General features: G+C 43.8%; 1 protein-coding gene across 1 annotated transcript; it reads right to left on the bottom strand.

Annotated features, from left to right (window-relative positions):
• Positions 1-493: 493 nt before the first annotated feature.
• LOC147420350 (tetraspanin-8-like) lies at positions 494-2562 on the bottom strand. The gene is made up of 2 exons (XM_086505019.1): positions 1467-2562; positions 494-981 (listed from the first exon to the last, which is right to left on the bottom strand). The coding sequence occupies exons 1-2, from the start codon at positions 1971-1973 to the stop codon at positions 664-666; spliced, it is 825 nt and encodes a 274-aa protein (XP_086361145.1). The 5' UTR covers positions 1974-2562; the 3' UTR covers positions 494-663.
• Between the last annotated feature and the right edge of the window lie 14615 nt (positions 2563-17177).

Below are 17177 nucleotides of genomic sequence, written 5' to 3'. Positions count from 1 at the left end.
ATCTATGGAAGCCTCCAGCCCATTCGTCTCCCAACCGCCTTCTAAGGGTTGGTCCCGCCATCCACAGCGTCTTTATGCAAGGTGTTACAAAAAGTATCCTTAATGATATTGTCAATCAAGGGCTCTAGGAGAGAGACCATGTTTGGCATTGCTTTGATTTGCATATGCCAATACTAGTTGAACTCATGAAGGCAAAAAATGTGCTTCATGCTGTAAATGTCATCCCTAGAGTACATTTAACTGCAAGATATACTAAATAGGGCAAGCAGGGAAGCACATGGTTGTTTAGAGTGAATGTGAATCTGTGTTCTTCCCCTAAAAAGAAGGATATGATCAACAAGGTATTGCTAGAAAGAACCAGATGATTTCAATGATTGTAGTGGAAGCATGTGTGCAAATGCAATTGCTTGTGGCATCTTTTTTTCCAAGTTTCTCCCCTCTTATCTAGAGGTTGGGTCACACTATTAAATATGAATTAAGGTTGAACCAAACATACAAAACAATAGGTACCCGAGTCTTTATTGAAGTTTATGAAAAAAATACAAAGCATGAATAATCAAATGCTCTATAAACCTAGGCATAACTCCGAAATCAAGGAGATTTCATAGTTAGGTTATGTACACTCTAGGATACAAGAGTGCTCTAGTCGGTGTACATTGCAAGTTAAGCCTTCACATAGAACCCTGGAGGCGGCACTCTATGTCGATCTCTGCGAGAGTTGGCAATCGCGCAACATCCCATAGTGAAAATCAAAATGAGGAATACTACTATGGCCGCATCGAAGATGACCAACTTCTTCCAGTTGCTTTTGATGTTCTGTAGGACCCCTGCTTTGCAAGATTGGCAATCAAAGCATAACTCATCTGGGGCATTGCTCCATTCTCTACAATCACTATCGGCAGTCACGTTGGTCGCATTATTCCATGTCGTAGCATCCACAAAAGTAAAATTGCATGCTGTAGGGGGCTTGCAACATCCAGACTGCATATGCCAAAGAAAGGTTAAGGACTCTAGAACATTAACTGCTGGTAATAGATACTTTTTGCAATGCACAAAAATATGGTGGGAGCTATTTGTCATTATGTTTTTTCTTCCTATCAACATCCTTTTGTGTACATATCTAATATGTTTGAAAGAGGCTTTGTGCTAGCGTGTGTACTCATTAAAATATGTATGCAATGCTGAAAAAAACTAATAAACATCGGAACACCTACATATGAAGAATTGACTGTATATATTTGGCTTTTTTTAGCATTTTTTGTATGTAGGTTTCTCTCTGTCTTTGATTAATAAGATTATATGCATTTATATGCTTGTGTATTTTAAGAGTATGTGTGTGGAAATGTGCGTGCCTATGTGTAACAAGAGGTTTTATAAGAACCGTGTGTGCATGTGTTGTGTAAGTTTAGCCTTGTGTGTGTGTGTGTGTGTGTGTGTGAGAGAGAGAGAGAGAGAGAGAGACTTACTTGAATGGGGGAGAGGTTTTCTTGGTAGAAGGAAGAAAGAGAGATGACACGGCTGTCATCTTGCAAATCCTTGCAAACCTTGGAGTGGATTAGGCAGCTCTTGATTTTGCGCCAGTAGGCGGGCTTGTTGACGACATGACGTTGGAGCCAGGTGGAGTAGTCGCCCAGGCGGTACTCTTTGAAACCTTTGTCAGAGACGGCGTGGCCGGCGCCTTTGTTGGTGACAATGACGGCAAAGATGGTGAAGGCGATGATGGCAAGTATGAGGAGGAAGACGACCAGCGTGTAGAAGATAAGGAGACCCCTGCGCTTGCAGAAAGCCCCCACGAGACCGGCCAATGAGACTAGCAGTATGAACACGCCCAGAGCGATGGCGGGCCATTGCAGAAGGCGACCGCACTCGTTGCTGTCCTTGGTGGTCAGCCAAATGCCAGCGCCGATGATGGGCAGCGATATCAGCAGCGTGATTGTGTTCAATATGCCCAACAAAGTGTTGCTCAGCTTCATGGCTCTCTCAGCTCTCTCTCTCTCTCTCTCTCTCTCTCTCTTCTCACAACAGCGCCGGCAGTTGTATGGATTGCGAAGCGCCCACCCTCCTGCGTGCGCTGATCTGTGCGTGTATAGATCGCCCACTACCTCCTTTCTCCCTCTCTCTTAATCGCCCACCTGTGAAATGTGTGCGCGCGTTCGGGTAAGGGATCGCCCACTACCTCTCTCTCTCTCTCTCTCTCAGCCCACAATTGCTTCTTATCAGAAATGAGCTCTCGAGAACTGCAAAACCCCCTCCCTCTCTCTCTCGAAGAGATCCTTTACAGGAATAGCGCCACCAACAGCTTCCCTCACCCGCAAACAAAAATTAGCAGTTGATGGGCACAGTGGCCTTGCAATGATCATCACCAACTTATATAATTCCTTCACGTATTGAACCCTTCTCTCTATCATGACAATATTGAGAGTTCACGTATTGAACATTTCTCTCTTCCCCCACGCGGTTCCTTATGGTTCAGTCAAGTTACCAAGTCACCACCGTTGCTTTGTTTGGGTCCTCCCGTGCATTTGCACAAAATGTTGCCTCTGATGGGGCTAGAGCAATTTTCACCGTAACACATGTTCTTGTAGCCGCTATAATCATTCCCCAAATGTTCCCTATGTCGCTTGTCTTCAAGAGATGATTAAAGAAAAAATTACCACAATACGAAATTTGCAAAATTTCCCAAAATACCGCTCAAATTTTTTGAAAAAAATTCAATATACCCTTGCATCATTTTGGGATGGATTTGCCACAATTTTTGCATAGTCTAATGTTTATGACAATGGAGATCTATCTTTTAGTGTCATAAACAAAATTATTTACCAATGAGTTCACAAATAGAGGCATTTCTGTTAAAAAATGAGGAACAATTTCATTTGAAGAGGCCTCAATACCATCTAAAGTCCTAGTTCTATCATCTGCTATTGATATCCAATCTTCCCATGAAGATTGGCAAAAAAAAAATGTTTTTAGAGATGTTTGTGAGGTTAATTAGGGGTATTTTGGGAATTTTTGCAAAATTAAAGGGCATCTGGGAATTTTAGGCCAACTATGAGGGGCACATTGAGAATTTTTGTGTCTCCCCCTCCTCTTTCTTCTCTTTGCACAATTTGATCATGCATAGCAACACGCTAGCTCGCCCTACATGAACTTTTTTTTTTGTGTCTTGATAATTCCATTGTCCAAATGTGTGATTGGGTTTTATGGGCCTCGTGGGGTCACTTTTCAAATATGTATCATACCATATGAGTTCATCAGAGAGATTGTTTTGTCGAAGAAATATGTATATCTTTGGAGGGACGGGGGGGGGGGGGGTTTTGAATTTAAAGACACCCTCAGGTCATATATATATAGCATATGTGTTTAATTAAGGAAAAATGACTAGAATACCCTTGTAATTTGTGGAAATTCCCAAAATACCCCTCAAATTTCAACATCCAAGGTTGTCCTCTAGGTCGCACTTTTTTTGGGTCCTTGGCAAGTACACGAAATACACAAAATGCTATGAAAGCTACTAATCCCACCAACCTTATTTAGACTTTTTGAGAGAGAGAGAGAGAGAGAGAGAGAGAGAGAATGTAGTTGCATAGAAATATGATACCAAAATACTCACTATGTACATAAACTTGTAAATTTGTATCGGTTTTCTTCATGGAAAGCTCAAAATTTTTCAATTATCATTGGTTTAAAATACACTAATGGTAGGTTTTTTTTGCAAAAAATGCATGCTATGTAGGGACTTGTTTATGGGCTCCACAAGAAATGGACAACTAAACGGTTCTCTAAGTAGAACTTTTGTTTAAATAGGTTTGCCAAAGTGTCTTCGTTAACTAGGGGGGATCAACAAAGATCCTTTGGCTTGGAAAAGGTAAGCCAAACAAAAAAAAAAACTTCTTGCTTTCCATGTGTAGCACGTCCAAATGTTTAGCAAGGTCTCTTGGGATAGTTTCCTGCGACGTTAAGACTCTCTTGTTGATTTCAAAAATCCCCAAAATACCCTTTATCTACTTTGGTTGGATTTGTCTAATCTTTATTCCTTTTTGACAATTGAGATCCGTTTTTGGTTGCTTAGCATCTAATTTGTGGCAAATTACCTCGCTCTAAAAGCTAGAAAAAATTTTACTTTTTGAAGAGATTTACTCTCACAACTAGAGTACTTTGGGAATTTTGGAAAACTTGAAGGATATTTTGGAAATTTTTGCTCGAGTATTTTTTGGAAGGGGTACGTGGAGCAGAGAGAGAGAGAGAGAGAGTCTCGAGCCACGGGATCTAGCAAAGCAGGATCTTCGAGCCCTCTCTGGATTCTTCATGCGGCGTTGAAATCTCTGTTCTTCTGCTTCTCTCGATGCAACAACTCTCTCTCTCTCTCTCTCTCTCTCTCTTTTTGAGATAGGGTAGATGTTTGAGGCCTCATGGGATCGTTCCTGCAACCTATGATCCTCACGAGGGGAGTTAGAGAACCCTACAAAGGCGATAAACAAGGTAGGAAGGAGCCCTGAACGACTGTCTGAGGGTGTTGATTCAATTGCAAACACCCTGCAAGAAGCTGTTGAGGCTTGGAAAAGCCAACCGTAAGAGGGAGTTGGCGAGAATGCAAGGGCACACGCATAGAACACAAGGAGGCCGGAGCAGGCACAGGCGGAAGTGACTGTTGTTGTCGTGATGGAGCTCGACGACCTGCTGCTCGTAGCTGTGTACGCAAGGCTCCACCGGCCTTGGCGAAGCACACGAGGGTAGCGATGGCGAAGCTGCGTGGAGGGTAGGACGGCCAGGGAAGAGAGAGGAGAGAGATGGAAGAGAGAGGAGAGAGAGGGGTTATTTTGGGGTGGATCTGTCGAGATTCCGCATAATCAGGGCAGAGCCAATGTTAGGGACTAGAGGTTATTAATGAAGTTGTGCAGATTCCAAATGATTCTTGAACACGAAGATGATAGCATATGGTATGAAACAATTCGGCCTTAAAATTGTGTAATTATTCTAATGTTATGACCATTGAGGCACTATCATGCCATTTCAGCCAGCTATAAATATACATTAAGTCTCAAGGTTTTTATGGATGATAAGCATTTATGAATTTGTTATAACTTGGACTAGTCCAGTTTGAGAAGTAAAACATTTGTCTCAGGTTGTAGAACATAATAATTTAGGGAAGGGGTTATGGTTCAAAGGTTGACTTTTTAATTAAAAAAACATCGAATACATTAAAGGTGGAAATTTGGAAAGAATAGGGTTGGTGTGTATGGCTAAGATGCCTTATGGCTTGTTTGGATGTTGAACAAGACATTGCCAACACCATCTACATTGACAGTCAGAGCGCGTTGGCAGATGCGAAGAACCCAATTTTTCATGCTTGCACAAAGCACATTGAGGTGCATTACCACTATGTCAGGGAGAGGCTCTCAGTAGGAGAGATCAACTTGGCTTATGTGCCAACACATGACAATTGTGCAGATTTTTTCACTAAGGCATTATCTTGTGAAGAGTTCGAAGCTTTTCGCAAAGCTTTGGGCTTACTCCCTTTTGTGGACTCATCATGTCAGCAAGGCATGTCACTTCCCTATAATCTATGTGCAAGCTCTCGTTCACCGCATTGCTCCCAGGGGGGATGTGTTACCATATACATGTGGTAGTGATGTGTGTGAACACATGTGGGACAGCCATAGCATTTTTTCCCTCACTAGGAGGTAAATTTTTCCCCCGTGCATGGTATATATGCACATCACTCTAAGGCTACCTTATCTTTCCATTGCACACTAAGTAATACGCTCTCTGTTGTGTGCCTTGAGCTTCCTTCCTCTTCTCCAAGCTGCATGTTTTTCCCTGCAACCCTATTTCCAACACGGTGATGGAGAGAGAATGTCTGGGAATGGTATATTTGGCGGAAGAAGTTTCGCATTATTTGCTTGAAAAATTATTCAGCTTTCATGTGGATCACTCGGCATTGATGTTCCTTGTTCAACAACAGAATTTGGTAGGCAGATTGGTCAGGTGGATGATTCTATTGTAGGAATTTGAGTTTGAAGGGGTGCATCATCCGGGTAGACAACATGTAGTTGCGGATTGTTTATTCCAACTGGATTTAGCGAAAGCACCAACTGGTGTTGAAGAAATATGAATTGCCAAATACGTATCTGTTCAGAGCTAAAGTCAAAGAAGAAGGCGATGTGCAAAATGAGGAAGTTGCTTCAAATCCAAAAACTCTTCCATGGACATGGTATAATGAGATGATGTTCTTTTTGCAAGAAGGCATTACGCCAGCCCATTTGATTCTAGATATTAGAGGAAAAGGGTGGCATTGAAGAGTAATAGGTTTGAAATTTTATTGGGTAAACTTTATTATAGAGATCTTTGCCGAGTACTATTGCGGTGTGTCCCAGGACCGGAACAACGAGCAATACTTGAGGAGGCCCATGAAGGTATTGTTGGTGGTTATCTGTTTGGGCCCTTAACAGAAAAGAAAGTATTTCAAGTTCAGCTTTGGTGGCCTACAGTACATGCGGATGCAATTAGGTTTGTAGCTCAATGTGATGTCTGCCAGCGAATTGGATAGCCAATGAATAAGGATATATTACCACTTAATTCAATTCTACCATTTAAACCATTCCAAAAGTGGGGTTTCGAGTTTATATGTCCAAATAGACCGCATGGCATCGAGTCTCGTGTGAGGTATATAAGGCATCATGAGCAAGATTTTGTAATGAGTAGGATAACTGGAACAAGGGGTGACGCTTCAATAAATATCACATGTGTGAACCCGAGACCCGATGCTGGCATGTGATGTTCGATATGCAAAATGGATACTATATAAGTGTGTCAAATTCCTTGGTCCCACTTTTGGTCATTTGCCTTTGGGTTTCCTAGTTGTGTCCTCTGTTTAGCTCTATGCAATTCTATTTGTCACACAGTTTAGAGCAGCTCGTTGCTTTCTCCATGCAATTCCTTGAGCTCTCTGTCCCAAGTTCATGATGAGCCCCATTAGTTGTTAACACAATTGGTACAAGATAAATGTCGTCTACCTTCCATAGGTGTTATTGTCCCTACAAAGAAGACGACCATGGAGGATATGATTACAACTTATGTAAACCCAACCGGCAACGAGTTTTGATTGCATGGGTGTCATGATGTCGTCTACCTTCCATAGGTGTTATTGTCCCTACAAAGAAGACGACCATGCAGGATATGATTACAACTTCCATAGGTGTTATTGTCCCTACAAAAAAGACGACCATGCAGGATATGTAAATGTCGTCTACCTTCCATAGGTGTTATTGTCCCTACAAAGAAGACGGCCATGCAGGATATGATTACAACTTATGTAAACCCAACCGGCAACGAGTTTTGATTGCATGGGTGTCATGATGTCGAAGTACGAGAGTGCCTTTGATGAGGCACCCCGGGGAGGAGAATGGCTGATGGCCAAGGTCTATGATATTTCCCATGTTGCTCATGCCATGATCTCTACTGCTAAGTTGCCTAGGGTCTCCCTAGGGGTGTCAATTGGGCTGAGAAACTCATCCAACAGCTGTCTACTGAAGCCAAAAAGAGTTGTCTGCACGATGGATAGAGGGCGGGCGGTCAATACCAAAGTAGGGGAGATTTCGCAGCTCCTCTTTCTGGCTTTGATGTTGACGGGAGCAAAGCGAACCCCGCACCCTGACGGCCTCTAAAACACCGGGGACCGAATGGCGCGCTTCGAGCCTGTCATGGTAAAGCAAACAGGGGGCACCACCTAGCTTCAGCGGCTAGGACGCAAACAACACACCACCATAACAAAGTTTTCATCCAAGAGAGATGGATGCTTGGGAGTAATGATGAAGAGGAAAGGGAATGAGATCAAGTGAGAGAGAGAGAGAGAGAGAGAGAGAGTGAGGGAGGGGGTATAGCGGCTTAGTACTTAGGCATCACAAAAGGATGGCGAATCCGCACACCCTTCACACATACACAAGCTCACTCCAAACACAAGATTAGATGGCGATTCCGCACACCTCACATGGGCAAAACATTGCAAGAAAACATACTCACAAAACCTCAAGCTTTATTTAGAGAATAAGGCGATGAAATGGGGAGCATAGGGTAGGGGAATGAGAAGGGAGAGAGTGGTAGAGCACATGGCGGATAGGTGGGAGTTGATGGCGAAGACTCGCACGAGGGTTATGGCCATCATCCTTCATTTAGTTGCCCTTCATCTTCCATAGCCAAGGGTGTAGAGGTCATGCTCAAGACAAGCATAGTGATTGCGGTGATGGTGATGGTGTGGGTGTGTGTGTGTGCACTAGGCACACACAATGCATAGTGTGTTCTTTGGTGATGTTGTGTGTGTATTTAGTGTGATAGTGACCCCTCTTTATATAGGGGAGGAGGGGGGAGGAATTCTAGAATTTAGAAATGAAGAAATCATTATCTACATAGGCCATGGGACTGTGGGCCCCACTTGTCTGGCTGTGTGTATATGTGCCAGAACAGCAGTCTCATGAGAGAGAGACTAAGAGAGAGATATGGGTTGATGAAAAAAAGTGAGAGGTGACATGGAGAATAAATTAATTACAAGAGGGGAGAGAGGGGAGTGTGTTCAGAGGTGAATCTGTGTGCAGATGTGTGTGAACACAAGAAAAATCAAGTAACCACTGGGTAGGGATGTGTCTGTGGGCACCTTTTTTCAATGAAACTGAGTGTGTGTGAGTGTGGGGAAGGTTATTTAGCTACAAGACAAGAGATATGGCGCCCTTTAGAGAGAGAGGGGGGTATTTAGGTCATGGGATATGATAGGAGAGAGAAAGAGGGGGTGGGGTATACTATTTTGGAAGATAGGGTAAGTTTCATGTGAGTTAGGGTGCATTATTGGTGAGAGGTGGGGTAGCTTGAGGGGAGAGAGAAAGGAGAAAGGACAAGGGGAAGAGAGAGGGGGTTGACCTTTTGAGTGGAGGAGAGGAAAAGGGACACACGGCGGGGCAACAGTGAAGAAAAAGGAGGCAAGTGGGGATGGGCTACCCCGCAGGCATGAGGTGGCCTATTTTACCTTTCTTATATATTTACATAATCATACTTTATTTTTTTCTTACTTTTTCCAATGCCTTTTATCACTCCCTCCCTAAGAGGGGGTTTTCATGGGGTGGGGAGGAGAGAAGAGGGGTATGGGAGCTTGGCTTGTGAAAAGCCCCCATCAATGTGTGCTAGAAGGAGTATGGCTGATTTCCAAGGTCTATAATATTTCCCGTGCTTCTCATGCCATGATCTCTATTGCTAAGTTTCTTGGGGGTGTCAATTGGGCTGAGGTACTCATCCGGCAATTGTTTACTGATGCCAAAAGAGTTGTCAACACAATGGATAGAGGGCAGACAATCAATACCAAAGTAGGAGAAATTTTATGGTTTGAGGGCCCTATCTTTCGGTTCTTTACCCCAACTACCACATACATTCCTTTGTCTATTTTGGATGTGCGGGTGACTTCAATGCTGATTTATTCCAGACAGGGTGAGTCTAGCCGACTCTTGTTGATAAGTGACACGGGCACAATCCCTTGCTGCGCGTCTGGCCCTTCGAACCCACGACCTCCTGCTCCGTAGCCTACAGTTTTAACCACCTACGCTATATCGCGTTGCTGATAGCTATGCGACTTTGCGCAATGAAAAACCTTCCCCCCCCCCTGCTGCGTCGATCCGACGGCCCAAATCGCACGCCCGATCGTTAATTTGTCCCTGCCGTAGATCCCGCGAGTCGGACCCTGTGTCACTTATAAACGAGGCTAGCCGACTGGGAACAACAAATTCTGGTGCTACTTTTAGATAACCCACGACCTCCCTCTCCGCAGCCTACAGTTTTAACCACCTGCGCTATATCGCGCTGCTGATAGCTATGCGACTTTGCGCAATGAAAAACCTACCCCCCCCCCCCCCCCCCCCCCCCCCCCCCTTGCTGCGTCGATCCGACGGCCCAAATCGCACGCCCGACCGTTAATTTGCCCCTGCCATAGATCCCGCGAGTCGGACCCTATGTCACTTATAAACGAGGCTGGGAACAACAAATTCTGGTGCTGCTTTTAGATATGGTTCTGTTGCGGCCACCACTAACCTAGTTATTGTGCCACCAATATCTAAGACGGAAATCGCGTCTACATCAAAAGATGGAGTGAAAAAGCCCCTGACTAAAAAGTGGAAACAAGAGATTCTTGAGAGGAGGCTACAGGCCTTGTCGACAACATAGTCTATGATTATTAAAACAAGGAAAACTACTAGTTCGAGTCAAACTCTATCCATACCGATCTTTGTACTTGTATCCACTTCTTTTGATTACTGTGCATGTAACAACAAGCTTTGTGCCAACTAAAGCTATTGTAGTTTCTACCCAATCTGCATCTGAAGGAGTCACAAGAAGATAGAAAGGGACACAGGTGACAGGAGTCTCTCTAATCTTTGCTGAATTAAAGCACTTACCCTCTGGCTCTAGTCAAAGTGCGGATTTGAAGTACGACATGTAACCAATTGCTTGCACTCCATGTATCGAGTGAATAGGCATTGGCAGGAGCAATGCCAGTAGATGCAGATCATTCCCGCACAACAACAGAGAGTTTTGAGCTCACAACTCAGAATCGATTATTAACACAACAACTTGTTGAAATGAAGAGAAGGATGCATCAATTTGAGTCATGTGCTTTCTCCTTAGAGCAGTGAGAGGAGCACGCTCGATGCCAAGTTTGTGAGGTGACTGAGGAAACCATTGTGGTTGAAGAGCGGCAAGTGGAATTTGTAAGAAGTGTATCAAAGGAGTTGGCTCGGCATCGGGGGGGGGGGGGGGGGGGGGGGGGGGGGGACTACTCATTATAGATGGCATATCAAAAGGCGATCTCAAACCTGTTGTGTCGTTAAAGGAAGATGATCTAGATGCAATCGTGTCGCTTTTAAAAGAAGATATCCAAGTTCACTAGGAGGGGGAGATTAAGAAGTGGTAATCCACACTCAAGCCTTTCTCCGTAGTCCCAGTGTTGCCTGCACCATAGGATCATCTGGGTGTGACATCATTTGACTTAACTGATCAAGGTAAGCAAAAGGCTCATGATTGTACCACATTCCCCTAAGTGAACTTTTCTTTCAAACCTTGTGTCTGATGTAGACCCTAATAACCAGTTGTTGAATGTGGAGGTGGCCCTCCAAGTCACAAAGGTAGAGCTAGACAACTTGAAAATCAAGTTGTTGCGGAGCAAGGAGAAGGAGAAGGAGCTGCAAGAGAAAATGGCTATACATAAACATAGAGTTAGAAAGTATTAAACCCTCTTCCAACACACTGTCTTTTTTTTAACCAATGTGCAAACTTCCTCAGCTTGTTCAATGCTTTGCCTCCTACTTGGTGGATAGAGGCATCTACCTTGCTCAATCGGAATTATCCGAGTTGCCAGCCTTTTGTGCAACTGCGGACTTATGCAAATCCCAACCCACCTCCCCTTATATTCCACTTGTTGATTCCTCTGATGAGGAAAGAATTTCTTGTAATGTGGGATCAGGTCCTCCATGTGTGCCAAATGTGCCAGAGGAACCTTAGTCAAGTTTGAAACGGTGTATCCGTTGCATAAGTAACATTCACTCTCATATGTTTTGTATGATGAATACCAGTACTATTTCGACTCTTTCTGTGTAATATTGCTTTGGTCTTTTGTACCTTACCTATGTGTGATGCAATAGGTCTCATGTGTTACTTTTCCAACATTACAGACTAGTAACAGTACTCAACTTTGCAACTATAATACCGCAGGTTGCTTCTTGTTCAACCATGATATGCATGAACTACCAATCATGAAATAAAGGCCACTTCTAGTAGACACTTGTGTGTTATAACAACCAACCAAATTTAGATTTGAAAAAGAATGAAAATTTGGTGGCAATGATTCTCCTTGGGATTAAACAACAGAGGATGTAAAGTGTTTCCCAAGTAGTCAAAGATCCTTTTAACAGCTTGCCAGTACTTAGAACCTAAGCTATGCATAAATTTGATGACCTATGAGACTACAAATTGAATATCCAAACTCATATTGCATTGGCATAAATAAGGCATCCAATACCAATCGGATAAAGAGTGAAGGGGATCGGGGAGCACCACAGACGGAGAGTGAGAGAGAGAAGGAGACACATGACACACAGATATGGGTGGGGAGACTCAAAGAGTGAGCAGCCCCCTATACACTTATGCTATGTATAAGGTATACAAGTCAGTGGGCGCCCAGACTCTGGGCGGTCGGGCAAGGCACAGACGCCTATACCCCAACAACCTCCCACTTAAAGGTGGCTGTGCCTTTAAGCAAGAGAACCTAGTCTAAAGACTACAAAAGGCGAGAGAAAACCGCTCTCAACCGATGCCCACTGGCTGGCTGTGATCGTGTGCATCCGGCTGTCCTGCTCCCGTGTAAGTCCATACACCACCAGACGTAACGCACACGTACTGCAAGTATGTACGCAATACCTGCATATCTCCCTCGTGCAACGCACATGATGCAGGGTAAATCTCATACCACTAGGCAAGGACAAACATACGTCTACTGTACCCTCAATGTCATACACAGCACCATTAGCCATGTGCACACAACCAAGTCTCCCACTAGAAAACGTGCTAAACCACTCACGATGAGATGTGACATGAAAAGTAGCATCTGAATCTAGTAACCAATGTGAAGACAATGTGCAATCCGATATGCAATCCGTAGACATAAGGTCGTCTGAAGACAAGCTAGATGTAAATGTGGCATCACCGTCACAAGCATACTCAGTAACCACCGTACTGATCTCACTAGCATCTGTCATGCCCAAATCTGCATCACGCATCTGTCGCCTCCGTTGTCTCAAACGCCTAAAACATCGACGCCTAATGTGCCCTCTATGTCCACAATGCCAATATGTCAAGTCTTTATGCCGTCGAGACTTGCGTGTGGGACCAATCTCTCCCATGGACATAGAAGTGGGACTAGACTCCCCTGTAGACATGGATGTCGTGTACATAGCATGTAAACTCTACCATAAAGCATGAGTTGTAGTCTCCCTCGAGACCTGCCAGTAAACAGACTCAACCAGATGCAAACAAATCGTAGACATGGCTAACTCATCAAAATCCTGCCAATCATCATCACGCATAGACTTGGGCTTCGCCGATAAACCACGCAAGGGTTTATCCTGCCCCAAATCCGCCAATGCAACAAGCATATGCTCCTTCCAAGCAACAAAATTTGCACCATCAAACTGTGTCAGACCATAACGCTGGAAGTCAAATGAAAAATCAGCCATAATGCTCGCAAAAGAGCAACCAACAATGAGTAGCAAATGTCAACCAAATCAGCCCTAAACTGGCTCGAATCGCATCAACAAAAGTCTGCAAATATGGCACAAAACCTGATGCAAAGTTGCACCAATAACCGTGCAAAGCCTTGCACAAAATCACAAGTCAATATGACTCAATCGCGCATAAATATCTGACAAAATTTTGGCAGAGTCTCCTTTGTAACTGGAGCAAAATCTCAACAGTAAACCTCAAAGAGACAATAATATATGCCACAATGGCCAATCATGGAATAAACTTGACCGGAATCACCTCACAAAGTCATATATATGAGCATACCCGCTCTTGCCGGAGTACCACTCAACGGCACCTCAAATGACATACATGTGAGTGATGATTGCTACCAAAATACCTTTCAATCGATGAGCAAATGTCTGCCAGATAACTATAGCAACATTTCGCAAAACCTTGCAAGATCTGTCGCTATGCGCAATGCGAAATACCACACACAAGGGCATACACAAGTGACTCCAAACTCCAACCAAATGATGACTGAAAATCACCTGTCAAAGTGGGAGTAAACTCAACCACTAAACTGTCAAAGAGCAACCTACGGATATGTAGAAGCTATGGCGAGAACCTGGATAAAATCCAACAGATTTCTTCTATAAATTGAGCCAAATCTCAAATAATCTCAGTCACAAACAAATACACAAATCCATATATGGCATACATAAACCGCCAAGACCATGGCAACATAGCTCACTCTCGCATGAGTGGCTCTCTGGACAAATGCATATCCAAAAACCTATGTACACCTATGAATTTGCTGGTTGCTGCAGTAAATACTCCGTGTGTGTGAGATATACCAAAAACAGTGTTTTTGGGACCCGAAAGTGCACAAATAAACCTACTGCTGTACCTGCTGTAATTCAAATGATAATTTCAGCAAAAAGACATCACCATCGCGTCCGGAGCGTGCCAAAACCCTGACCTAGACTCCTGGATCATGTAGATCTGACTCTGTATGACGGAGCTACGCAAAAAACTGTGTTTTAGAGCCCGAAAATGGCAAAAACGAGCTGCACACAGTCTTGAACCTGCTCCTGCTCCACTCTGCGTGATGCAATGTCCTCTCAATGCAAGCTCCAACGCAAGAGCTCTGCCACAACAGCATCCAAGCACTCGAATGTCAAGCTCTCCTCCGCCGAGCACTTCTCTAAAGAGCTCCACTGAGCTCAAAAGCTCCTCTCACCAAGGAAGCCGCAACCGCCTCCTCGACCAAGCTTGACCACAAGAAGCTCCTAAGCTCCAAAGACAATGCTCCTCAAGCTAAAATCGCTCTCCGTGAAACTCCGCGATCGAACTCCACCGTCGAGAACGAGCGATCTATCGCCTCGAAGCTCTCAAAGCCGTCGTGCTCTCCGCGGTCACCATAGCTCTGATACCAATTGAAGGGGATCGGGGAGCACCACAGACGGAGAGTGAGAGAGAGAAGGAGACACACGACACACAGATATGGGTGGGGAGACTCAAAGAGTGAGCAGCCCCCTATACACTTATGCTATGTATAAGGTATACAAGTCAGTGGGCGCCCAGACTCTGGGCGGTCGGGCAAGGCACAGATGCCTATATCCCAACAAAGAGTGACATCAGCAAGATTCCAGCATCATGTAGACTAAAGCATGTAAGTTTGGCAGCAATGATCCCCCCTTCAGATATAAAAAAACAAGATGTAAAGTGCCATTAAGGTAGCGAAAAATCCTCTTGACAGCCTGCCAATGCTTAGACCCTGGGCTATGCATAAATCAGCTGACCTGTGAGACTGCAAACTGAATATCCGGCCTCGTGTTGCATACACAAATGAGGCATCCAACAGTAGTTTGGTAAAGAGTGACATCAGCAGGATCGCCAGAATCATGTAGACTCAACTTCAAACCTGTTTCCATAGGAGTGGCAATAGGTTTTCAATCCTCAAGTCCAAACTTACATAGCAATGTCTCTATGTAACTTTTTTGACACAAGGCAATACCGCCATCACAATGCTTAAACTATATGCCCAAGTAATGATGCAACAGCCCCAAATCTTTCATCTTGAAAGTGGCATTCAAATCACCCTTAAATTTAGCAATATGCCTCTCATTTGGTCTAGTGATCAACAAATCATCTACATAAAGAACCACAATGAGAAGTACATCACCCTCACGCTTTACATACAAGGTGCTTTCTGTTGGACTGTTACGAAAGCCTTGTTTGACCAAATGAGTGTCAGCTTTCTCATACCAAGCACGAGGAGATTGCTTCAACCCATACAAAGCCTTCTTACATCTACACACTTTGTCTTCTTGTCCTTTCTTGATAAAACATCGAGGCTGTGTTACATAAACTTCCTCAAATATGTCACCATTCAAGAAAGCAGTAACAAGGTCTGATTGATGTACATCCCAACCAAAATGAGCTGCCAATGCACATAGAAAATGCAAAGTAGTCATACGACAAGTGGGAGCAAAAGTCTCTTCATAATCTATGCCTTTTTTTTGTGCATAACCCTTTGCAACAAGTCGAGCCTTATGGCGATCAATCTCACCATCCAGCTTGCATTTTAACTTGTAAACCCACTTCGTACCACCGGCCTTTTTTCCAAGAGGCAAATCACTTAAAGTCCATGTGTCATTTTCTATAAGTGCATCATATTCTGATTGCATGGCAGCCATCCAATGTTCTAAATTCTGTGCTTCATCAAAAGAGAGAGGTTCCTCAACATCATGTAAGCTAGACACAGACAAAGCATAACAATCTAATGCATAAGATGCATGGCGAGAGCCTGAACAAGCACGACTAGACAAAGGTCCATCCAATTTACTATCACGCAATGTATGTACCAGCCATTTTGGCATACCTCTAGCCCGCTCATTTTTAGCCCTTTCCTCATCACGTACATCATGTACATCTACATCAGTAATAGGCTGATCTGTAACATTTTCTGAAACCCCCATAGGTTGTACATTTGCCTCATTGAAATTTACATTCGAACTTCCACCATTGAAAAGAGGCAACAAAGTGTCCTAAGTGTCTTGTGAGCTTACATTACTGTGTCTAGTACATGACAGCAAGGGCTGAACAGAATCTTCCACAAATACTACATCCGGTGAAACCAGAATACGCTTTGTTTGTGGATGATATAACCTGTAACCTTTTCTTTCAGCACTATAACCAACACAAATACATTTGACAGCATTATCATCCAAATTTTTGCATTGTGTTTGTGGCACCAAAGCATATGCCAAACAGCCAAAAACATGCATGTGCTCAATAGAAGGCTTTCTATCATGCCATGCTTCATATGGAGTAATAGATTGCAAAGCTTTCGTAGGACACCTGTTAAGTACATAAGTGGCACACATGATGGCCTCAAGCCAAAAAGAATGCGGCAAAGCTTGACTTTTGACCATACATCATGCCATTTCCGTAAGTGACCTGTTTTTCCTCTTAGCAACACCATTTTGCTGAGGTGTATAAGACACTGTATATTGGTGTTTTATCCCACGACTAGCCAGAAATGCATGAAATGCATGAGACATATATTCCCCCCCTCGATCGGGACGAAGGGTGCCCATAGTACATTTCAAGACATTTTCAGCCATAGCCAGAAATTGTTTGAAGCACATAAAAACTTCGGACTTCGCTTTAAGCAGAAATACCCATGCATGCCTGGAGTAATCATCAATGAAAGTCGCGAAGTAAAGGTAATTGCCCAAGGATGGAGTTTGCATGGGTCCACAAATATCACCATGCACAAGCTGCAACCTGCATGTGTCCCTAACTGAACCATCCTTTGGAAACTTCGAACGCTACAGCTTACCCAAAATACAGCCTTCACAAACATGTTTGACAGGTGCTTCAAGAGGCGGCAAAGAAGAAACCAT

Source organism: Adiantum capillus-veneris, chromosome 28 (genome assembly GCF_014529385.1).
Source record: "Adiantum capillus-veneris isolate H3 chromosome 28, ASM1452938v2, whole genome shotgun sequence".
NCBI classification, from domain to species: domain Eukaryota; kingdom Viridiplantae; phylum Streptophyta; class Polypodiopsida; order Polypodiales; family Pteridaceae; genus Adiantum; species Adiantum capillus-veneris.
Note: the sequence above shows the minus strand (reverse complement) of the source record. Positions and strands in the feature narration are given on the sequence as shown.